We start from the raw sequence: 26,446 nt of genomic DNA, 5'->3' as shown, positions 1-26,446 counted from the left end.
TGTAAAGAATCAGATTTGATAGATGGTTGCTCACTTCATAATTGTTTAAGAAAGGTATTTCTACAATAACTTCTGAGAAATTATCAAATGAGACAGATAACAATATCTAGATAATTGGAGAGGAAGTGCCTCTGTCCTGCTGATTCAGATGCTCCTCTTTAATTTTTGTAGTAAGATGTCTGGAGATGATGTAAGAACCTATTTTAATATTCGTTGTTCCTAATGACGTACACTTTTGACAAATTATACTTTATTCCAATTGAAAATTCTAGTTTTATATGTCTCAAAAGTGTGAGGGTAGGGCTGTCAAAATCCAGAAGTCCTATTTTTAGGAAAAGAAACACTCTGCTGAAGTTACATGTGCCCTGGATTTCTCTTAGACTTATGAAAGTGTTTCAACCATCCATATATTAAACGTTTTGAAATATCTGTAATAGTATAAGTAGTGTTAATTACTTTGCTTTAGAAGCCTTAGCCTCTTCATAGATAGTTTTGTGTTCTAAGTTAAATGAGTTCAGTGGCATAAATAGGCTAAATAATAAAAGGCTTTAAAAAGGAATGCTTACTTTTTTTTTCTTCTGATCTCTCAGTTTTTATATTATCAAGGAAGCCAAATGACTTTTCATTTTGGTGTAGTAAGTTTATTTCTCAGAGTGTAGCAGAACATCTTATGGTGCTCAATATATATTTGACCAAATATTTTAGCAATTTCTTACAAATGCTGATTATATAAATATTAGATGAATTGGAATTAGTGTGTGCAAATTGCCATTTATCTGAAAAATATGATTCTTATGTCAAAGGAATTTTAGGGTTTTTTTGAAAGAAAGTTTGGCCCAGTTTTCTTTTGCACTTATGTCATAATTATAATAAGCTATATGTCATAATTATAAGCTATCTTGCAAATTTTAGGTTTCATTATTTTAGGAGTTGACATCTAATTTTACTTTTAAAATAAGGGTTATTTTTCTTTAACTTTGAGAATCTGTCTTGAAGAGCAGAAAAGCTTCATGACGCTCCTGTTCTCTTCTTTTAGAGGATGTTTACAAATAAATAGTGCATTACAAATGTTTAAGGAACTTTTGAGTTATTTCACTAGAATGATTATTTGTTTGCATTGGTAAGAAATGGTACTGTAAAGAAACTCTATAGAGTTTTGAATGTAACTTTGAATTATTATTTAAAATACGTAGATTTATATTTGTTCTAGTTATAATATTCTTGTGACTGTTAAGCTTTCTAGTTCTTGAATGGAATATATTTATTTTTGCCTGCTTAGTATTAATCTTAAAAATTTCAGTTTCTTAATTTGAAAGATAAATACTATCAGTTCTATAGAATCATTTTTATTTACCATTTTTAATGCAGAGAAAAATTAGACACATTTCTTAGGGGGGAAAAAAGAAATTGTATAAACAGGTTCTCCTTTCCTTAATTAGTTTTACTTCTTATTAGCTGAGGACACAAACTACTCAGATGTTTGACCTCAGAAATCAAACATCTGTGAAAGTTGCGTTGAGCTGCTATATGGGGACATATAAAATTCAGATATTTAATCATGTTGTTTTAGTTTTCTCTGTTGATAAATAGAAATTCTAATTTCTAGCAAGGAATAGGAGGTTGATAGTCAGGAGATATAAAGAGATTTAAAGAGATTTAGCTGATTAGTGTGTTGTTGCCACTGATAGCTGGTTGGCAAATGAAATATACCTGGTGGAATGAAAAGTCCCTCTTCCCCTTGTAATTGATTAGAACTGCTTAAAGTTGCTTGGTATAATTGGAGTATAAATATTAAGATTACTTAATAAAATATAGCAGTGATTTTATTTACATTTCTAAGGCCAAAGACATTAATTTTGATATTCTGTGCATCAATTTTTTAGACCTCCTTAGCTACCTGTTTTGCTCAAGAAACTTTTGGGAAACAATACAAACAAACTATAGGATTGGATTTCTTTTTGAGAAGAATAACATTGCCAGGTAAGAGACTAAAATGTCTTAACATAGAAAGTTGTTCACATCTGACGATAAGAGACATAAGCAGAAATGTGTAACATTTGGGTACTGTTTCTGTGTGAAAATATATGTAATCAGTAAATGTGTCTTAGGGAGGTTCTTTCATCAGCATCTATCATGAAGACATACTGTTCATGTGTGTAAGGCAAAAGTTTATATACTCCCCACGCTACAGTGTTTTTGACCGTTGCACATTTTTTGAGGATAAACAATAGTTGCTTATAAAATTCTAACCTTAAAAACAAAATCAAATGCCATATAATTATCAACAGATATTTTATAAACTAAATGTGAGAAGACTGGAAAGGATTATTTTTTTTAATGTTATTTTGATTAGCCTCTGCTTCAGTTTTTTGTTTGAGAGAAAGTTGGAACAGAAGTATAATGTAGCTATGGAACTTCTGTGCTCTAATATGTGAATGCTGTTTTATGCAAGGCAGCATGAAATTGCTGGCATTTAATAGACCACTAAAATTTAGGGTCCCTAGGCACTCATAAAAATACAGTTTGAGCATTCAAGATGTTTCAGTTCACCATGCAAAGAAACTATTTAGATGCCAGTTGCAGCACATTTTGTGGGAAATACAGGGAAATAATAACAAAAAAAGAGTGGTTTCTGTTTTAAGTTAGTTTCTGAACAATTGGGGCTTTAAAATGCTCTGTCCATTCACTTGTGCTTAAATTATGTGTTTAAAGTATTTTATTAAAAGCAGTTTGTCTTGATTGACTTCATAAACCAGTCCATCTCTCTTCTCTCTGAGGAAACACATTTGAATAAAAACAGTTGCAAGTGTAGTGTCAGATTCATATACTGGACCGTGAGTGATATAGTGGGAAGGGGTTTAATAAATTCTAATATTATTGAACTATGTTAGTCTCTCAAATACTGCATCTATCAGACAACTCTATGAATGTTTTAGAACAGCTAATGCAAACTCTTGGTAATTAAAGGTATTCTGCATATCTCACTAGTAATATACTCTGTTATATTTTGACGGTTGTTGCTCGACTACCAATGAAAAATAAATAAGAAGATATAGCTTCAGAAATGAATTCCAGTTATCCATTACTAAGTTATTGTTCAAAAAGAGGTTTAATGAGAAACGTGTGTATTTTGTTTCATTTGTATTTTTGTATGTATTAAAAACTGAAAATTTCCTTTTTATTATTAGCTTATGGATAGGTTAATGCTGATATAAATAGAATATTTACCCCAATCACTAGCAGAATACATGTAGAAATCAGATAATATATTTACTGAAAACTTATTTTACAACAGTTTCTTCAGAGATGCCAGCTGTACACAGAGAACCTCAGTATGTATTTAATTACTGTTTTGTTTCAGTGCTAACTAGCAGAAGCACTAACTTTCTCTATTATGAATATTATTTAATTTTTCTGATTTTTCAGTTCAAAGACTTAAGTAAAGGAGCAAGCACTTATTCAGACATTAAAAACATTTTAAGGCTGATTCTAAACATTTTATATGTGTAATATATGTTGATGATTTCTAGTTCTTTGCACAATACCAACCATTTTTGAATTTTGATGACTTTGTAAAAAGTATTTATTTTTGAAATCCAAATTTATAATATATTTTAGAGTAGAAAGTACTTAGGTTAAAGAAATGACACTAGGAAATGCATACTCTTATTGAATGTATGTTTTAATTTTCCTGATTAAGCTTTTATTTTGATGGGCAGAGTTCCAGAAAAAAAATATTTTTATATAAAGCAGTTGGTTTTATTCTGTTTAGTGGATTTAAAATTATTATATAAATATTAGTAGGAAAAAGTTGTAGTTTGATTTGATATTGATAGGTATATTAAGAAATAAGATGAATAAATTAAAGGTTTATAGTTTGTTTAATTTTAATTCATTGTGCCCAGTGATTAATATTTGTATCATTTGCTGAAACATTATAGGCAGCATTATTAAATTTATGGTATAGCAGCACAGAAGGCAAACCTAGTATTTGTTAGTATTCTAGTGAGTCTTCTATCCATTCAGATCCTTAGAGGTGTAATACCTCCTGTCCATCTATTGACATTCTCTTCATGCAAGTTTTCAAGGTCATTACTTTGCAAATACTCATCCATGTTAGTATATTTCATGATCTGGTATGCTGTATAGTCTGGATGCAACCACTGTGCAGATTTTACTGCTTAAAATAGTGTATCTGTTAGTCAGAGATTCTGCTGATAGAGCTTCTTAAGAGCCTTAGTCAAAATACTTTCAGGAAGCTTGTGGGTACAGTCCAGTAAACAGCGTTCTACTGTGAAAAGGATTTCTAAGTCTTTAGTACAAGAAGTGGGCAGACTTGTGTTTTTAGTTCCATCTTGACTATGCAGCACTTTAAGTAAGGTTAACCAAGGCACCAAGTGTACTTTTACAAGGTCACTGTTGAATCCTCTTGGTGGCTTTGATTCATACCAAAAGCAACTTACCTGTATTTTGTCACCTCATTTATTTATTTTTTTCCCTAGTTAAATGTCATTTCTTACAGAGGAGCAGGAGTAGCATTTTGCATTTAGGATTAGATTGCTGACAGTTTCCTCCTTAACATTCTTTATTAGTTAGAAATTTATTTTAATGGATTCTAGGATTTTAAAAATTTTGCAGTGTTGATTATTTGAAAATTCTTAAATAGTTTTATGGGCTTGTCATTTTGAAAGTATACTAGAAGACTTAATATATTTTTGCTTGTTAGAACTAAGGGAATATTAATTTGAATTCTGTATTGTTTCCCAAATAGGAGGAACTCTGATTTATTTTTATGTGTTAATAAGCATAAAATTCAAATGTGGAGTTGAAAATACATTTCTTGATACATGAAATAACCATGAAGTTAATATCATTTGTTGAAGCTGTAACAAGAAAAGTTGTTTGTTTTTAGGTTAGCATTGTATATTAGTAGGTTATTAGTAATACACAGCTATTTTTATCTGAGGCACTAGAATATGTATATTAAAGAAAAACAAGCCAAGAACAACAAATAGTGTTTATTTGGAAAGGTATGGATTTAACAATTATTCCCTCAATATTGGAATATTACCTCTCAGGTGGGAGATAGTTGAATAAATGATTTTAAGTCTTGAAATTATGTTGTCAGAATTTAAAAGTATGTAGTGAAGATGATACTTCTAAAGTTATAGATAGGATAGGGTCTAAATATCAGAATGTAAAGGAAAAAAGCTTCGTATTTCTTGATATAAAGTTTATTGACCTTGAAGAAAATGGTATTAAATGCCCTTTATTAAGTTTGCCTAAAATCTTGAAAAAGTTAACACTGTTGAGGACTTGTTTTTGAAGTAAACATTAACTAAAGAGTTTTGTTAATAAAATGAATAGAATACTGCCTGTTTATCTAGAGGCTCCTAAAACTATATGACATTCTTCTAGTGTCAACTAGCCCTTTCTCCCTTGCTTAATTTGAGACAGCATTGTAGCACAGTGAATTTTGAATTTAGATTTCTTAATTTTCTAGAATTTAATTTTCTTAATTAAATTTTCTTTAAATTTCTTAAAAATTTAGATTTTTAAGATACTGGCTTTATACAAGTTGTTGGGTGAGTCTTCGTCTGTGATGTTTTGGTTTTTGTGTTTGTAGAGCTCTAAGAACACTTCAGTCATTACTCTGTGAGTGTTGAAAGTGTGTATATGTGGGAAAGATGACGGGTGATAAACTTCAGTAGCTCTCATTAATGCTAATGGAAGTTCCTCATGTAAATCCTGCAGGTTGGCAGATGGAACAGAACTACATCCAGATAATGGAAAGATTGTAATACAGACCCTACAAAACTTAAGAGTTAAGGGTAAAAGTTGACTGGTTAATCTAGTGTTGTACTTTCTTTCCAGTTGCTAAGTTGAATGGTGTGACTAACATTGTCCAATTTTAGTGTTTTGCATTGGTATAAAAATTCATATCTATAAACATTTTTTGGTTTGTTTTTGAAGTGAGACTAGTCTTTTAGTATCTAAGATTTTGAGTTTTCCTGATGTGCAAATCATTCAGAAAGATACATTTTTGGTGTGGGAGCTCATTTTGAAGGTGCTGATTGAGATTCTGTCCACCTTTGGAGAAAACAGCATAATTTTATTAGGAGAAACAGTCTGAAATGTTAAAATACAAAGCATATTGAACTTGGTCTTTAAGTTTTGTTGTTTGGTCACTAATTGCATTAATAATAGAGAATAAAAATAAATTTATAAATTTCTAAATTTTTTATCAAGTATTTTGCAAAATGGATGAAAGAATTTTAAAGATTGCCTTTTAGTAATTTAGATGCTTTTATAATGTTTGTACGGGGAAGAGATTTGTGAAATCATCAAATAGATTTATTCTATTTTATGAGGGCTTTGAAGCACATATTATAATTAGTTTCAGTGGACTGCTTTGAACAGATATAAATGCATCATAACAATTTGTGATATCCTGGGTATGATCCTACATCAGTTCTGAATATGGCTGTCAAACTGTTTATATTTTATAAGTTAAATTTGAAAACATGTAATTTTAAAATTATGTTCACTATTATATATAGTAGCTGACATTCAAATTTAAAACTTCATTCGAATTGAAACCTTGAGATCATTTTTGTAGTGTGTTGGTAATTTGTGAGTTTTATTTAGAACCTGTAGAGTTTAGAAGTTACAGCAAAATTCATTATATGCAATAAGGTAAAGTTCAGTTTTAATGTTTAAATTATATATCTTACTCCACACTCAAGTGCTGTATTGTTGTAGTCTCTGTATAAGAAAAAAAAAACTTTAAGGTTTAAGATGTTTGTGAATTAAAACTTTATTTATTTTCTTTTGTTTTGGAGGTGATTATAAATGTGGTTGCATGGAACTGGGGTAAAGTGTAAACCTAAATTCCCCACTGTTAATCTCTTTTGACAGCATTGTTTCACAATTCCGCTTTGTGAACATGCGGAATAAACATGCACATTAGGTTCAGAGTTTATCACTGTGACTTAATGTTCTGTGAAACTGTATTCAGTTGTTATATTGTTCCTGTTTTTCTTATTTTTATATTCCATTTTATACTGTAGGAAGCTTGAATGTTACTCTTCAAGTTTGGGACATAGGAGGGCAGACAATAGGAGGCAAGATGTTGGATAAATATATCTATGGAGCACAGGTATGAAATGAATTCTGTGATTATTCCAATACTGAATATACTCTGCTTACAGGCACATAGACAGGTACATAAACACACCACATGCACATATGCTCTTTCTACCTTGATTTTTACATCATATGTAGGGAGACTGACTTTACATTTGTGTTAATCCTTTTATTTCATCCTCCCTCAGAGTTGTGTTTGGAATGATTTGGGTCAGGGAACTGGGTTAATCTTAATAGCTTTCATATGCTACTTTCATATTACTAATATTACTGTTAGAAGTTTAATACATGTAGTAATAAATGATATTTTGATATTTAGTAACTGATTTTGGTCATATTCACCACTTACAGAATATATAAATTGAATGAAAATTATTAGAGAGGAAAATTTAATTTCATTTTAAATTGTAAGGACAAAAAACATATATATGTATATAATTTTTATGATGAATTAGTTTCTTAAATATTTATAAGTGTTCAGATTTAATAGATATATCAGAAAACTAAGTATGACTAACTGTATATATGAAGCACATACAGTTTTTTAACATGATAGTCATGTGTAGTGTGTGTTCAGAAGAAAGTCTATGTAGAGTAAGAAAAACTACTTGAATAACTGTATAATAAAAATTCTTTGGCAACATGAGCTTATATAGATATATAGATTTTAAAATTAAATTATGCTAATAGAAAGTATACATAGTAATAATTAATGTACTTAATTATTGACATGCTATTTTTTTGCTCTTTCCTCCACTTTGAGTTAGTGTGTATCTTTCATATCATCACGAGGTATTGGGGGGTAATATTCATGATTCTCATTTAGTTCTTTGTTGGAGTTTGATGTTTTAAGTGGAGAATCATAACTTGGTTATGTGGAACTGTGTTGCTCATAAAAAAATGAATCTAGAAAATGAAGGCAGAGTTTTAAGCTCTCTTCTATATGATGTTTGATGCTTAACAAATACCATTGCCTTCATTTTGGATGGAAAAGAGATTCTGAGTTATTTTCTAAAATATGCAGAGAAGGCTGAGGCTCACATGGTTCTTGATCACGTCTGAAGGCCCTCGAGCTGTGTGTTTGCATTGTTGACACATAGGTTAGGCTTTTAGGGCTCCTCTTTGCCGTTTCTTCTACATGTTCTTTGTCTCCTGGAAAAAATTTCACCTGTGCCCATATGACTTAATATTTTTTGCCTGTTCATTTTCCTCTTAGAAAATATGTCTCAAGTTTTTGTGTCTGGCTTTTTTATTGTTGTTTCTTTCTATTTTAAACTGATTGTGTTTAAAGTAGATAGTAAGGTAAAGAAAAATTATTGGACAGAGGTTTGTGGAAAGCCACAGTCCTTGTTTCAGTCACCTAGTTGGTAAAATAGGATTTGAAAAATGACAGTTTCTTTTCTCTTTGCTCCATTAAAATCTATCTACATGGATACATATTTGATTTAAAAAAATGAGAACTAGATTAGTCAAGCTTCTAATGATATTTGACTCTGAATGTAAAATAGAATAACTTTTTATGGTTTGTAGATATATCTAGAGTTAGTGGTGAATGGGAAGTTTTTATGCATCTCAGAGTATATAATATAACATTCAATTAATAATTTTTTTCATTTAAAAATTAGGGGAATATAATGTGTGTGGATTAGACTCTCTTAATTTTACCTTACTCCAAATCATTTAAAAATTTGATATATTTAGTGTTGATTAAAACAAAATTTATCAAATTTGTTATTCTATTTATAGGAATTTAAAGTTTATTAATATTATAAAATTATTATATAAAATTAATATTGGTATGAAATTCACATAGTATACAAACAAACATTTTCAAAGTGCATAACCAGTGATATTTAGTACATTTACAATGCTGTGTGACCATCCCCTCAAATCTTTATAGTTTTTTACAGTGTGTGTTTTATGCTATTATGTAGCTGCTTAAAGTCAGTAGACATTAATGGGCAAATTTGTAGAAATTTTGAAAACTTCCATCATCTTTGAGAAGAGTTGAGTTTAGTAAAATGTCTGTATTCATTTCTAATGTAATTCGTATTTTGGGAGAAAGAGAATGTCACATGAGATTCCTATTTTGAAGGTATTTGTTGATTTTATTTTTTGACAGTGCCTTACATTGTTTATATATTATAATCTTTGTAAAGCATATACCTTGGTTTATTAAAACAATGCAGTAAAGTATTTCTAGGAAGTACATGAACATTTTCATGAAATCATTCCAGGAAAGTAGAAATTCTGAAATGATAAAATGAATTGTCATAAATTTTTTCTGCTTTCCAGAGATTCTAAGTTAAATGCTATATAAAAATACAATAAAGTACAGTAGTTTCTTTTGTTAAAATATATGTAAACTTTTTTACCCAGACCAGAGAAGCTTTGACTACAGTTCTTTACTATAAATTGGGGGAAATGTTAATTAAACATTTTAATAGTGTTTAATAATGTTGTATAATTATATAACTGTTCCTCAAAGTAGATTTGTGTCTAGAATCATTGTAGATGCTGTATATTGCCCATCTAATGAATACTTCAGATTTTTGTGCACATGCTGTAGGGTAGAAATCTTTGAGAAATGTTTTGACAAGCTGTTTTGAGGACATCGGTATAATGAATTATTTAGGGTTTTGTTCTAGGTTCTCTAACTTATATAATGTGTATAGAAAGAATTATACATAATTGGACTATTAAGCTATGAATCTGTTTTTTTTTTAAAGCATTTTTTATCATCCAGGAAGAAGTTTATTTGTCGGCTAGGAATTAACTTAGATTCAAATCAAACTGATTGTTTTACCTTCTTCACTTTTTACTGTCTTTACTTTTTCTCAACCAGTAGCATTGAATTTTAGTGATAGTGTATTGAATAGTGTTGGTTAAAACAAAATCGAATTGACATCCAAGAAAACTCGTGAAGTATTTTGTCAAAAACTAGTTCTAAGAATTGAAGTACGTCCCAGTTAAATTCCCTGATTTTAAATTAACTTAAAATTTTCTAGGAGTCTTCAGAAAGATGTTATAGGCTATTTTTCATAGTGGTTGCAAGCAAACACACAGCACATAGTGTTTAGTGCCGTGTAACCTGTGGCTAACAGGGGCTAATAACAAACCTCAGAGAAGGACTGGATGTTTCGTTTTTGTAGCTCTTTCCGCCCTGGAATCTAAGTGGTTTGCAAACACTGCTCTACTGAGTATAAACTCAATGAAGTGTAGTCATTTGTGAGGTAGAAGAACATAACTACTATTGTGTGCCAGTGCCCCACGCAGATGAGCCACCTTGTTAACCACCAACAAAAGGATATGGTGCTTGTATGACAGCTGGGGAGATAGCAGATCTTGAACTGGGACTCCCTGAGACTCTGCTGTCTTTTACTTTGAATGTTTTTTTAGTTGGATATTTGCCAACTTGTAACTGATTATATTTACAGTCCTCTCTTGCATTAGTGTTGCTTCTTACAGGTTGTACTTATACAGTAAAATATATGTTATTATGACTATTGTATAATCTAGATGGTTTAATTCATTTCTATATTTAATTAAAATCTAAAGTAGATTATTTGTTGTACAAATAAGCAAGAAAAAATACCTGCATTTTGGGAGTGAGGAACCTTTCATTAAGTTGTATATATTGTATCTGTTAAATTTTAGAACTAAGTTTTGAAATACCTTATAATATTGTTAAGTGCTGCCACAGTGTTTGTTATTTCAAGATTGCTATTCGTTATTCCTTTGAAAATGGTGTCCATTTGATTTACTGACTCATCATACTTATTTCGCATAGTGATAAGTGAAGCAGATGAAAACAAAGTGCTATCTAATATTATGTAGGTATCTACTAAAAGTCTTAAGGTTTATAAAGAGAAAAGTTTTTTTTTTTTTTTTGACAATGGTGAAGTTAAGACGGAAAGTAGAGAAATTTTTACGAAGAGTTTATTAAGATGTGGAAGGACTAATTAAACTTGAGTGTGATTTCCAAAAGTCATGGCAGAAAGATTTGGAAAGAAGAGCAGCATTTGAAGGGTCAGTTAGGAAGAGGAAGCACAGGGAAGGATAGGGATGAAGACATACATAGCAGAAGGATAAATGGTGGATAGATGTTTGATAGAAGAGAGTATCAGGGACATGAGACATGGTGGTGGGTTTAGATGGCCGCAAGGTTGCCAAGAGACAGTTATTTCCAGCAGTTCCCTGGAGATTCTTCTCAGAGTTCAGTTGTTGCTGAAATGTGTTGCATTTCAGAGGGAGTTGTACTTTCTGATAGTTTTCTGGAAGAGAGGTGGATTGATTGATGTGGTGAGAGACTCGGGGCTTTGAGGTGCTTGTATGATATAGGCTCCCAAAGAGGTGAGTACTTAGAGGTCTGGCTTTGGTGTGCTGAAGCTGGTGGGTAGAAGCTCTGGGAGTCTGTGGCAGCTTGTATGAGTTTTGGCAGTTTGTGTGTTTCAAAGAATTGGTTCATTTCATCTGTGTTCTCAAATTTTTGGCCGTGAAGTTGTTCATATTATTCCTTCATTCTTTTAATGTCTATGGGAATCAGTAATGATCCCTCATTAATTTGTGTCTCTTTCTCAGTCTCTCTCTCTCTCTCTTTGGTTAGCCTGGCTAGAGGTTATCAGCTTTTGCTTTTGTTAATTTTCTCTATTGTTTTCATCTTTTCAGTTTCATTGATTTCTGCTCTAATTTTTATATTTTTTCTTCTGTTTGCACTAAGTTTAAATTCCTCTTTTCCCTTACTTTCCTAAAGTGGAAGCTTAGATTTTTGATGTTTCTTCTTGTGATATATGTATCACAAGAGATATATATATCACAAGATATATGTATTACAGTCAGTGCTCTATATATTTTCTTCTAAGCACTGTTTTTGCTGTATCTTCAAGTTTTGATAGATTGTATTTTATGTAAGATATTTTAAGTGTCTCCTGGGACTTCTTTTTTTTGACCCATGTGTTATTTAGAAGTATGTTTAATTTCCAAATATTTTGAGTTTTCCCAGCTATCTTTCTGTTATTGATTTCTAGTTTAATTCCACTGTAATCTAAGAACATGCTTGGTATGATTTCTATTCTTATAAATTTTGTTAAGTATGTTTTATGGCCCAGAATGTGAATGTTTGATGAATGTTTCATATAAACTTGAGAAGAGTGTACATTTTAATGCTGTTGGATGGACTGTTTTATAAATGATGAGATTAGATAAAGCTGATTGTTAGTGTTGTTCAGGTCAATTTTCTGACTTTCTGCTTGCTTGGTGTATCAGTTAATGAAAAAGAGGTATTGATATCTCCAACTGTACTAATGGATCAGTGGGTTTTGAATTCCATACAGTTCTGTCAGTTTTGGCCTCCATATTTTGATATTCTGTTGTTAAGTGTATATACACAAAGGATTATTATGTTTTCTTGGAGAATTAACCCCTTTATCATTATGCTGATCTTTATAAAACCTCATGATTTCCCTTATTCTGAAGTCTGCTTTGTCTGAAATTTATATAGCTACTGCAGCTTTCTTTTTGCTTGTGTTACACGATATTTCTTTATCCCTTAATTTTTAACCTTTATCTTTGTATTTAAAGTGTGTTTCCTATAGGCAACATACAATTGAGTCTTGGTTTTTTGGAGTTTGTGTCTTGCAGCTCTTTCAAATATAGCCTTCTCATACTGGAGGCCTTTTGGTGTGGGGTGAAGTATGGAGGAGGCGAAACATTCTGTACCCTTATGATTAAGTCACAGCCTTGTGTGACTTAAGCATTTGTGTCCTTGAAAATGTCTTTTAATTGGTAGATTTAGACTGTTCACAGTTAAAGTGTTGATTGACATAGCTGGGTTCATAGCTTTCATGTTTTTTTCTCACCTTGTAATTGTTTCCCTCCTCTCCTTTCTGTCTTTTCTCATTTTAGTTGAGCATTTTATCTCTTCTCTTAGCCTGTCAATTATACTTAAGCATTCTTTTTTAAGTAATTGCTCTGGCGTTAACAATATACATTTTAAACTAATCTAAGACCATTTTCATACAATATTACATTGCTTCCTGTGCAGTTCATAAAATATTTCATAAAAGAATATTCTCAGTTCATCTCTGCTGTCCCTGACGACATCAGTGTCTTTCATTTCATATGCTATAATATAATCACTCAATACATTATACTGTTATTAGTTATATTTTAGATTAATTAAGAATAAGACAAATAAATGAATTTATTTTACCTTGTTGCTTCTCTGATATGCTTCCTTTCTTTATATGGAACTGAGTTTCTGACGTGTATCATTTCCTTATTCTTGAAGAACCTCTTTTAACATTTCTTCCTAGGCAAGTCGTTTGGCTGTGAATTCTCTCAATTTTTGTCTGAGTAAGTCTTTTTTCTTCCTTACTTATGAAAGATAATCTTACATTTGAAATTTTAGATTGGTCCTTTTCTTCATTTCAGTGCTTTAAATATTTCATGTCATTCTTCCCTTACTTGTGTGGTTTCAAATGAGAAATTCTGTATAATTCTTATCCTTGTTCTTCTGCAGATAGGGTATTCCCTCGCTCCCCTCAGCTTCCGCCTTCTACCTTTTCTTAAGATTTTCCCTTTGTTTTTTGTTTTATGGAGTCTAAGTATATGATGTGCCTAGGTGTAGATATTTTTTTATTTATCCAACTTGGTGTTTTCTGAGATTCTTGGATCTGTGGTTTTGTGTCTAATTAATTTTGGCAATTTCTTGGCTATTATTACTTCACATATTTCTTAAGTTCCATCTTCTCTTTCTGATATTCTAGTCCCATGTATGTACACATTCAGAGTTGTCCCACAGTTCTTTGATATTCTATTTTATTCATTCTTTTTCCTCCTTTCATTTCAGTTTTGTAAGTTTCTGTTATGTTCAAATTTGCTGATTCTTTCCTAGGTTGTGTCTAGTCTACTGATGAGCCCATCAGTGGTCTTATTTCTGTTATAGTATCTTTGACATCTGGCATTTCCTTTTAATTGTTCTTTAGAGTTTCCATCTCTTTGTGTACTTTACTCACCTGTTCTTTCAGTTTTCTATCTTTTCCATTACAGTTTTTAAAATATTATTCACAATTATTTTAAATTCCTGGTCTGATCATTCCAAAATCTGTCTCATGTTTGACTCTGGTTCTAATGCTTGCTTTTCTCTTCAAACTGCCTTTTAGTATGCCTTCTAATTTTTTGTTGAAAACTAGACAAGATGTATGGACTATTCAGTTCAGTTCAGTCGATCAGTCGTGTCCTGCTCTTTGTGAACCCATGGACTGCAGCACACCAAGCTTCCCTGTGCATCACCAACTCCTGGAGCTTGCTCAAACTCATGTCCATTGAGTCAGTGATGCCATCCAACCATCTCATCCTCTGTCATCCCCTTCTCCTCCTGCCTTCAATCTTTCCAAGCATCAGGGGCTTTTCCAGTGAGTCAGTTCTTTGTATCCAGTGGCCAAAGTATTGTAGTTTCAGCTTCAGCATCAGTCCTTCCAGTGAATATTCAGGACTGATTTCCTTTAGGATGGACTGGTTGGATCTCTTTGCAGTCCAAGGGACTCTCAAGAGTCTTCTCCAACACCACAGTTCAAAAGCATAAGTTCTTTGGCACTCAGCTTTCTTTATGGTCCAACACTCACATCCATACATGACTACTGGAAAAACCATAGCCTTGACTAGACAGACCTCTGTTGATATAGTAATGTCTCTGCTTTTTAATATGCTGTCTAGCTTTGTTATACCTTTTCTTCCAAGGAGCAAGCGTCTTTTAATTTCATGCAGTCACCATCTGCAGTCACCATCTGCAGTGATTTTGGAGCCCCCCGAAATAAAGTCTGTCACTGTTTCCATTGTCTCTCCATCTATTTGCCATGAAGTGATGGGACCGGATGCCATGATCTTAGCTTTTTTGAATGCTGACTTTTAAGCTAGCTTATTCACTCTCCTCTTTCACTTTCATCAAGAGGCTCTTTAGTTCCTCTTCATTTTCTGCCATAAGGGTGGTATCATCTGCATATCTGAGTTTATTGATACTTGACCTGGGAATCTTGATTCCAGCTTGTGCTTCATTCAGCCCAAGATTTCGCATGATGTACTCTGCATAGAAGTTAAATAAGTAAGGTGATAATATATAGCCTTGATGTACTCCTTTCCCCATTTGGAACCAGTCTGTTGTTCCATGTCCAGTTCTAACTGTTGCTTCTTGACCTGCATACAGATTTCTCAGGAGGCAGGTAAGGTGGTCTGGTATTCCCATCTCTTGCAGAATTTTCCACAGTTTATTGTGATTCACACAGTCAAAGGCTTTGGCATAGTCAATAAAGCAGAAGTAGGTGTTTTGCTGGACTTCTCTTGCTTTTTTTTGTGATCTGACAGATGTTGGCAATTTGATTTCTGGTTCCTCTGCCTTTTCTAAATCCAGCTTGAACATCTGGAAGTTGTCAGTTCACATACTGTTGAAGCCGATCTTAAAGAATTTTGAGCATTTCTTTGCTAGCATGTGAGATGAGTACAATTGTGTGGTAGTTTGAAAATTCTTTGGCATTGCCTTTCTTTAGGATAAGAGCTCAAATAAATAGCCTTTTAATTAACTTGAGGTTGTATCTTAATTTGGCCAGGAGTTGTTCTGTGCTTAATGCTTACTGAAGCTTTAAATGCCAGAGGCATGAAATTCTTTTAGTGTCCTTGTTTTTTTTCCCTCCCCTGTCTTTTTGTGCGTCTTGAACTCTTCCTTAGTTGGAGTGTGTGTCTTGCAGCTCTTTCAAATGTAATCTTCCTCTCTTATCCTGGAGCCCTATTGATGTGTGGTGAAGTATAGAGGGAGGGAAACATTCTGTACTCTTATGATTAAGTCACAGCCTTGTGTGACTTCAGGATTTGTGTCCTTGGGTTATGACTTTCATAGGTATCTTTTAGCTTTTCTCATTTATGTGATATAGGTGGGCTAGAAGGGGCTGAAGTTGGAAAATGCATGTGATAAGACTCTGATTAAGGTTTTTTCCTGGAGAGTATGCCTTTTTTTGGACAATGCTCTGGGCATATTTTACAGTGGTTACTTTCTCTTTCCTCCTACCAGAGCTATGAGGGTATTTTTCTTGATTCTTCACCATAGGTAAAACCCATGAAAGTATGAAGGTATCCCAAAAAGTATGTCTCCCAGGAGTTTCTGATCCTTAGGCTAGACCATGCTCAGACTTCAGCAATTTGTCAAAATTACCATTTAAGTATGTCTACTATTTACTGGTTCTAGTGACTTTTGTTCCAGGTAAGCAGGATTTTGATGGTGACTTTCTGGATTCACTCTTCTTTCTCCGGATTTCAGGATGTCAATTTGCCCTACAAACTCAGCTGTCTGTTTTGTCTGAAAAAAAGTCTTTGATTTTCCGTTTGTCCAGCTTTTTTCTTAATGTAAGGACAAATGTGATGACTTCCAAACTCTTTACATGTCTGAGCTGAAACCGAAAGTCCTAGAACTTCTTTTGCTTGAATGTCTTTGGCTTTCTCATTTTCCTTTCTCAGTTTTTCACCACATTGATGTAATTCAAAACTGGTGCAAAGTTGTCATTTTAGGAGCAAAGATAAAAATCATAATTTTTCATTAAATGATATTGAAAAAGGAATATTATGAATCGATAGATATTTGGGTTGCTAGATTAATGGAAAGGTGTTTATCCTTCTTTCTTTCTTATGAGTCCTGGACCAATTCATAGGTATTGCTGATTGGAGAATATTGGGATACATCAGTTTCGATGAGAAATTGGCAAACTTCCTTAAGGAACTAGATAGAAAATATTTTAGGTTTTATAGGTCAGACTCTGTTGTGGCTACACAACTCTGCCCTGACAGTGCGAAAGCAGCCATTGATAAAACTTAAACAAGTGAGTGTGACTAGGCTTCAATAAAACTTTATTTGCAAATACAGGCTATGAGCTGAATTTGACCTTGGGGCCATAGTTTACCAATTCCTAGTCTAGATCAGTTATAGTTTTTATTCTTTGGCTCTGGTCTAGTACTGATTATCAAAAGATGCTGGCCATGTTTTATTTGCATATATTCTATTATGTTCAGATATTGATCCATGTTGTGATGACTATTTCAATACATTACTTAGAAGAGTTAACCTCAGGTGGCTCAGATGGTAAAGCATCTGCCTGCAATGCGGGAGACCCGGGTTCGATTCCTGGGTCAGGATGATCCCCTGGGGAAGGAAATGGCAACCCACTCCAGCACTCTTGCCTGGAAAATCCCATGGACAGAGGAGCCTGATAGGCTACAGTCCATGGGGTCCCAAAGAGTCGGACACGACTGAACGACTTCACTTTCACTTTCACTTTCCTTTAGAAGAGTTCTAAAAATTTTCAGGTTTAAGAGGCACCATAGGTCAAAATTACTGCAGATGGTGACTGCAGCCATGAAATTAAAAGATGCTTGCTCCTCGGAAGGAAAGCTGACAAACATAGACAGTGTGTTAAAAAGCAGAGACATCACTTTGCTGACAAAGGTCCATACAGTCAAAGCTATGGTTTTTCCAGTAGTCACATACAGATGTGAGAGTTGGACCATAAAGAAGGCTGAGCGCCCAAGAATTAACACTTTCAAATTGTGGTGTAGGAGAAGACTCTTGAGAGTCCCTTGGGCTGCAAGTATATCAAACCAATCAATTGTAAAGGAAATCAACCTTTCCTTCAGTAGAAGCTGAAGCTCCCAAATTTGGCCACCTAAGGAAAAGAGCATTTCATTGGAAAAAACCCTGGCGCTGGGAGAGGTTGAGGACAAGAGGAGAAGGGGGCCACAGAGTATGAGATGGTTAGATAGCATCACCTACTCAATAGATATGAATTTGAGAAAACTCTGGGTTATAGTGAAGGGCAGGGAAGCCTGGTATGCTTCAGTTCATGGGGTCACAAAGAGTTGGACTTAGTGACTGTACAACAAATAGGTCAAAGCTCAATTTATGAGAGTGAAAGCTAGCTCAAAGTTACCTTGAAAATGATTCATATTCATTCAGAATAATAATAAAAAAGTTCCCAGTGATTGTGTAGTATCTTGTTTTTAAAATAAGTCTGTTTTTGTTACTTCACTTAATCATGACAGGTATTATAAAGGTGGACAACGAAATATTCCCCAAGATCAGTAGATGGTAGGGCCAGGACTATAATCCAAAACTGATCTGACTTCTAGAGCAGAGCTCTTTAAGCATAATACATTGTATCATTCCTGTCAACTGAAGGTAGAGTCAATGGATTGAGTAGTAGCTTTGTTCAGAGGCTGTTTCTGGGACGTTATTTTTAGTAAGAAAAGTGGGATTATGCTTATTATTTCAAATAATTCTGTGCTGAGCATTATTTCAAAGCATTTAAGACTATAGAAATAGGTTTATAAGTTGCTAAAATAAATCAGACACATGATTTTGCATAAAGGTTATAGAGTCATTAAACTGGAAGGGATCATAGAGAGTGTTTAGGCAAATAACCTGAGACCCAGAGAAGCTAAGTGACTTGGGGGAGCCAGTGTAGTTTAACGAATGACTGTGCAATATATGTAAATTAAGCCTTCATGCTGTATGCCTTAAACTTGTACAGTGATGTATGTCAACTATTTCGTGATAAAACTAGGGAAAAAAAGAGCATAGGCCTGAAAGGTCATAACAGTAGTGAGCTAGATCTGGATAGGGAGAGTCAGTTGTTAAATTTTTAGGAATTTTTTTGAGCCAATTGTTGAATACATTTGTGATTACTATATATATATAAACTCATAAATTAAAAACAAAGATTTATATGATCAAAATGTATCACTTACTGATTATTTCACTGTATATTTCTGTTGTTTGTGCCCTTAAGGCTCTTTGTATCTAGTGTGTCAAGTGTATCTATATAGTGGAAATGCTATATGGTGATGTCCTACCCAGCTCTGTTTGGTGAAGTGACATTGATAGATTTTAAATGACCACAGGAGAGTATTTACATTACAGAAATTGGCAAATGCTACAAATAACCCTCTCTCATCCTTTCCTCTCCTTACCATGCCTTAAGCTGGTTAATTAATATTTACCAGCATACTGTTGCTGATGAGTTTTGTGTTATATACTTGTCTGTCTGTGTGCCTGGCTTTGTTGCAGGGCTGTGAGTTCCTTGAAGCTGGAATTTATGTCCCTAGTACCCAGCACAGTGCCTGGCATATAACTGACTGACAAATGTTTATAGAGTAAATGAGTGGACTTTATATTCAGTCCTTGATTCAAATTCTGGCTTCCTGTGACCGTGTGTTTATTAGTGAAAATGAGGATAATACCAGTCTTGCATGATTTTTTGTGAGGAGGAATGAAAAGATCCAGATATCTCTCTGGAACATAATAGGTATAAGAAGTTGTCAACATTTGTGATTATAACTTAAGAAGAAGGAGACATAAATGCCATTAGGGTCCAGACTTATATATGCAGAGCTTTGTATTAAGTGTTTGAGCACAAATTGGATGAGAATCAAGAATGTAGCAGTGTTATTTTGTGTGTGTACATCTCCTTCCCACACAAAATAATGGGATGTATTAAAAGGAATATGATATATAAGAGACAGGAAGCAATCCCTCTGTTATATTTGGCTTTGTTCAGACTCTTATTACAGTATCATATCCAGTTTAACATTGCTCATTTTAAAGAGGATGTCAAAAAACTATATGTAGCATGCCTTGGGAAGAACGAACAACTATGATTAAAAGGTTAGAAAATAGGTCCTTTGAGGCAAGTTTAAGGAATTGAGTTTGTTTATTCTGGAAAGGAGATGGTGAAAGAGTTACTTAACTATCTTGAAGTACATGAAGGGTTATTATAAGGAGGATACTCTCATGTTGTTCTCCTAATGCACAGAGGACCGAAAGAGGAAATCGACTTATTTCATTTAAAGAAAATTGTGTTAAACGCTGAAATTGACTATCAAGGGATGCGCCATGGGATCTCCATTTTTGAAAATATTTTAAAAGAGCAGCAGCAGATGGTTATTTATTAAAAAGTTTAAATGTTTGACCTCATGAAAGTGACAGGCAGAATTGTAGACCTTGCAGCTTTTTCCACCTCTATAATTAGATTTTCTTACATTTATTGAAACTTATCAAGCGTATCCCAGATATCTTATTGGGATCTCACTTACAATTTGATATAATCATTCTTTATCTTGCTTTGTATCTTAACATCTTGAATGAAAACATTGAGTATTATCTGTCTGCTAATAACAGAATTAAAGTCGGATACAAACAGTCCTTGCTTGTATTTTTTATACTCAACATATCTATTACTTATGAGTATTTAGTATTAATATTTTTTGAAGCAGTATATTACAAGTGTTGTGTAACTCTTTTATGACAGGGAGTCCTCTTGGTATATGATGTTACAAATTATCAAAGCTTTGAGAATTTAGAAGATTGGTATTCTGTGGTGAAGAAAGTGAGTGAGGAGTCAGAAACTCGGCCCCTGGTTGCCTTGGTGGGCAATAAAAGTAAGTTATAAATGTTTATTTATATGTAGTAAATTTATTTGCCTATCTTCTAGTTTTTTTCCCTAAAAGAAATGATGTTTGGAGACGTAAGTAGCTTTTTTGGAAAAACAGCTTTTCTGGAGTGAGCAAGTTGAGAAAATTCATAAAGATGTGTACAGTCTTTTCAGTAACAGTCTTGATGCTTGGCCTGTCGTGACTGCTCTGCTGCTTTGGCTGGTTCCTTGTTAAGGTAAGTTGTGTTCTGACAGTGTGTGCGCTTTGGCTTCCCGTGGTCTAAGGATGCAGTGTGGACTGTTAAGAGCGGCAGCACAGCTGCAGACTTTCATGCTATTGCACTGCAGCTTTAGCTCTGCCCCAGAGATTTTGAGAGATACATTTCATTAAATGGTACCCTGTTCCGGCGAAGGAAGCAGTGTCTGCATGGAATTCTGTGTGTATTATTCCTTGCCTTCATCGCTCATAGACTTTCTTTTTCTAAATTTTTGAGGTTGGCTTTTACATTATAATTTTTTTTTCTTGAGAAAGTATATTATTGTGGGGAAGGTGTGGTGCTTGGTAGAAATGATGGATAATTTTTGAAATCTGTCTCTTGGGCTATGATATACAGCATGTAAGAATTATAAGACTGATTTCAGTACAGGATTGTTACTTGGTTCTTAGTCCTGCAATGCATTTACCCTGGAAAAGAGGACCTTAATAAGAGTTTTCAAATAGATATGATATGACCCAAACGTCTACAACTTATTTGAGGTCAGAGAAAAAGAAATGAATTTAAATTATACCATGGAGGATTCAGGTCAGAAACTGTTTCCTGACTATAAGTGTTGTTAAATCTACCCAAGTTTACTACCAAGAGAATTATCTCCTCCAGAAGTCTTTAAACATATAGTGCATTTTTTGGGGGGTTTATAATTGTTTAGGAAATAGTACTTCCTGAAGGACCAAACCATGGTTTCTTCATTATGTGGTTTTGTACACTTAGATGAACATTTAATAAATCCAAGCCTTGCTTTAAAACCATTACAAAACAGGTGTGAATATAATTTCTCTGAAGAGTTAAAAATGTAAATTTTATATTACTTTCTAGAAAACAGTATAACATATCACAAAATGGATGAAAACAGTTTTTATTAAGTTTTAATTAAATTTTGGTCATCTATTTTATAGATTTAACTAAGTGAATCAGATGCTTTTCAACCATTGAAAACTCATTTTACAAATCATAAGTTTTGATGAGCTTGGTTTCTATTTCTGAGTACAGCTTTTAATTTTAGAAGATCATTTGTTAGTCATTTGTCATGTCACCAAAGCATTGGCATATATTATAGTTAAATTTGTGCTTTATTGGAGGTTTCCCATCACCTTTTGGGAAATTACAGAGTAAGGAAGTGATGGGAGTTGGGATTTGTTTTTGTTTCTTTCAGGATATAATCTAACTACATCTGGAGTAATGGTGTGGTGGTGCACAATTATATACATTATGTTATGTGTTTATGCTATCCTGTGAGGCCTCCATCATTGGTCACTGTCAGGATGTCAGACTAGATGGGCTATTGGACTGTGCTGGTGATGCCATTTGGAGTTTTAAAAACAAACATTTACATAAGTTATATGAACTTATGCAAAAAATTGTTACAGTGTTATGTTTGAAATTTAATAGCATAAAAACTGAAAGAATTTTTTTACTTTTGGAGTAATCCTTTTCTTGTATTTATATTACTAATACTCTGTTTCAGAATGAGATCATGTAATAGAGTATGTGATCACACATGCAAAATTAAGTGATTAGAGATGAACATTTATCTGGATACTGTTTACTATTATCTGTCACTGGCCCAGTTTCATATGATCAATATGTTCATGTAGTGAATGATCTTACAGTTTGTTTCTAAGAGATAAGGCATTACATTATAGTAGTATTTTCTTTTTGAGGAGGTATAATCATATTAAAAAGCAAAGATTTTTTTTTTTTTGATCAACACTAAGCTGGTTAAAGAGATTTTAAGAGTTTCTATATCAAGGGCCTCATGAACATTGGAAAGTCTTTCAAGTCAAGGAAGCAGCTCTCAGATTCAGAGAATATTCCAGATGAAAAGATGCTCACAGTTATTCTGTCCCACCTTTTTCATTCATCACATGAGTGTCATATTTGTTCAGGCTATTGCTTCTCTTTTCTCTTCTTTTTCTTCCTTGGTTAATTGATTGTTTATTATTCCATTTTTTCTCACTTATTGACTTATTATACATATTATATATTCATGTATTATATTTTTAGTTGCTTCTTTAGAATTTTGGAGTGGGTGGCCTATCCCTTCTCCAGCGGATCTTCCTGACCCAGGAATTAAACTGTGGTTTCCTGCACTGCAGGTAGATTCTTTACCAACTGAGCTATCAGGGAAGCCCAGAATTTTCAGTATACATCCTTAATTACTCTACCTTCAAATAATAGTGTCCCTTTTCATGTGTAGCATTGTTTAACACTCCCTCAATCTTTTGTGTTATTTTTTTCAGACATTTTTAAATATTCTGTAAACAACTTTTGCTTTAAATGGTCACTTAGCTTTCAAAAAATTACAAATAAGAAAAAGGTGTACTTTATTTTGGCATCCCGGGCAGTGCTAGTGGTAAGGAACCCGTCTGGCAACGCAAGAGATGAAAAGAGATACAGAGTCCATCCCTGGGTAGGGAGATTCCCCTGGAGGAGGGCAGTGCAACCCACCGCAGTATTCTTGCTTAGAGAATCCCATAGACAGAGAAGCCTGGTGGGCTACAGTCTATAGGGTTGCACAGAGTCAGACACAGCTGAAGCAGCTTGGCACACATAGCACCCACAGATTTTATTTTACCTTTACTTATTACATTGCCAACACTTTTATTTATCTGTATACATCCAAGAGTCTGATAGTAGATTCTTTCTCTTTGAAGAACTTCCTTTAACATTTCTTTTAGAGTAGATCTACTGTCAATGAATTTAGGAAGACATTTGAAGCTGAATTATGATGATTATTATCTATATAGAGTCATTGTCACCTAACTGTGCTTTTAAAAATTCATCATTGTGTGCTATTCTGTGCAGCTTGAATGGAAAGCATATGTTGAAAAAGAAGCATGTGTAGACTAGGAAAATATTGACAGCAGTAGCCAACTTTTAGCCAAAGTTTAGCAAAAAGATAAGATACAGAGAAAATTTCTGTGCACAGAGTGTGTGTGATCAGCTCTGGGATTTCTTTGGAAGGAATGATGCTAAAGCTAAAACTCCAGTACTTTGGCCACCTCATGCGAAGAGTTGACTCATTGGAAAAGACTCTGATGCTGGGAGGGGCCGGAGGCAGGAGGAGAAGGGGACGACAGAGGATGAGATGGCTGGATGGCATCACGGACTCGATGGACGTGAGTCTGAGTGAACTCCGGGAGTTGGTGATGGACAGGGAGGCCTGGCGTGCTGCGATTCATGGGGTCGCAAAGAGTCGGACACGACTGAGGAACTGAACTGAACTGATAAAATGTTTCAATGCCATTCTCCCAAATCATCCCACCCTCTCCCTTTCCCACAGAGTCCAAAAGACTGTTCTATACATCTGTGTCTCTTTTGTTCTCTCGCATACAGGGTTATCGTTACTGTCTTTCTAAATTCCATATATATGCGTTATGATACTGTATTGGTGTTTTTCTTTCTGGCTTACTTCACTCTGTATAATCGGCTTCAGTTTCATCCACCTCATTAGAACTGATTCAAATGTATTCTTTTTAATGGCTGAGTAATACTTCATTGTGTATATGTACCAAAGCTTTCTTATCCATTTGTCTGCTGATGGACATCTAGGTTGCTTCCATGTCCTGGGTGTTATAAACAGTGCTGCGATGAACATTGGGGTACACATGTCTCTTTCAATTCTGGTTTCCTCGGTGTGTATGCCCAGCAGTGGGATTGCTGGGTCATAAGGCAGTTCTGTTTCCAGTTTTTTAAGGAATCTCCACACTGTTCTGCATAGTGGCTGTACTAGTTTGCATTCCCACCAACAGTGTAAGAGGGTTCCCTTTTCTCCACACCCTCTCCAGCATTTATTGCTTGTAGACTTTTGGATCACAGCCATTCTGACTGGTGTGAAATGGTACCTCATTGTGGTTTTGATTTGCATTTCTCTGATAATGAGTGATGTTGAGCATCTTTTCATGTGTTTGTTAGCCATCCGTATGTCTTCTTTGGAGAAATGTCTGTTTAGTTCTTCGGCCCATTTTTTGATTGGGTCGTTTATTTTTCTGGAGTTGAGCTGCATAAGTTGCTTGTATATTTTTGAGATTAGTTGTTTGTCAGTTGCTTCATTTGCTATTATTTTCTCCCATTATTTTTGTAAAAATTGTGTTTTATTATGGTTAAATACAGAGAGTAACTAGAGTAGGTTAATGATATAGCCAGCAGAGGAAGGGACTTGCTTTAATGAAATAGAGTGTTAATTAGTAAGTTAATTATTTCAGTACATACTAAAAAGTATGTAATACAGTTGACCCTTGAACATCACAGGGGTTATAGACATAGTTCCTTCCTGCAGTCAAAAATTCATGTTTCACTGAATTTTCAATTTCAATTTTCAATTTCAATGACTACTGCCCTCTGTAAACATGGTTCCTCTGTATCTGTGGTTTTGCATCCATGGATTGAACCAATCTTGGATCATGAGGTACTGTAGTATTTACTACTGAGAAAAAAATCTGCTTGTTAGTGGGTCTGCACAGTTCAAACCAGTGTTGATCAATGGTCAACTGTACATAAAATAAAATATTTTATTTTATATTCAATTCTAAAAGGCTATGAAATACTAGTTAATGTTTTTTCTTTGTACTGTTTAAGATGGAAAATGAAGTATTGAGTCGTGGTTAAGATCAGAGGGTTTTAAATTGAGACAGACTTTCCTTACAAGCCCCGTTTTTTCCTCCACTAGCAGTATAATACCATACAAGTTACTTTATTTCTTTAATTTCTTCATCTGGAAATAAGGATAATGGTTTCTGTTTGATAAAGTTGATTTAATGATTAAATGGGCTATTACATAAAAACACTTTTCCTATATATGTAAGTGCTTGATAACTGTTAATTATTATTGTTAATCATATAGCCTTTTAAAACCATGGACTATAACTTCAACTCCAGAAACCATAAATTACAGATTAGTAGAGCTGAAATAGAAATTTTACAAAAGTAGCCTGAAGGAAATGGTTCTTAAAGAATTCTTTCATCACCATCTTTTCTTGGTTTTTACCGTGATAGTTCTCGTACTATGTGTTGGGTAGGGCAGTTCATTCAGCAGACATTCTCGAGGGCCAGCTATGTGTATTCAGGTAGCCATTATTATTTTGCACAAAAGTAGAATCCAAGAGAATGCTTAAGCATTGTTTGGGACCTGCTAAACTGGGTCTTAATTATATTTTTCTATACCATCTTCAAGTTTTCTAGAAATTTGACCTTCTTTTGCTTTGTTTGGTTGTTGGGATTAATAAATAGTTATGTTCAAATTTCCATGGAAGGCCTTACTTTTCCCTAGTGAGATTAAAAAACTTCGTTTGAAAGTAATAACGTTCAGAATGGGAAAGAGGGTAAGCCATCTACTTATTCTGTGTGTTTTATGGAAGTTCGGTTGAAGTTTGATGGTGTTTGCAGCTGCAAGTGCAGTGAGATGTCTCATAGACTACAATGACTATAGCCACATAAGGACCTGGAAGCAATTATACTACCATCTAGGATAGCTTCTACAATTTGGGGAATCAAATGCACCAGGCCTAGACCTTGGTTTCCTGGCCTTGAAGGTCTTGCTGTCCCAACATTGGGGCA

General features: G+C 33.8%; 1 protein-coding gene across 3 annotated transcripts in view; it reads left to right on the top strand.

Moving 5' to 3' along the window:
* RAB28 (RAB28, member RAS oncogene family) overlaps nt 1-26,446 on the top strand; it is a 111,946-nt gene that overhangs the window by 3,023 nt on the left and 82,477 nt on the right. For all 3 annotated transcript variants that reach the window (XM_040237536.1, XM_040237534.1, XM_040237535.1), the window contains exons 2-4: nt 1,884-1,980; nt 7,071-7,159; nt 20,490-20,619. In XM_040237536.1, coding sequence (XP_040093470.1) covers nt 1,884-1,980; nt 7,071-7,159; nt 20,490-20,619 — 316 coding nt within the window. The remainder of the gene's footprint in view (nt 1-1,883; nt 1,981-7,070; nt 7,160-20,489; nt 20,620-26,446) is intronic.

Source organism: Oryx dammah, unplaced genomic scaffold (assembly GCF_014754425.2).
Source record: "Oryx dammah isolate SB20612 unplaced genomic scaffold, SCBI_Odam_1.1 HiC_scaffold_3, whole genome shotgun sequence".
NCBI lineage: Eukaryota > Metazoa > Chordata > Mammalia > Artiodactyla > Bovidae > Oryx > Oryx dammah.
The sequence above is the reverse complement of the archived record's forward strand: the minus strand, read 5'-3'. Positions and strand labels throughout refer to the sequence as shown.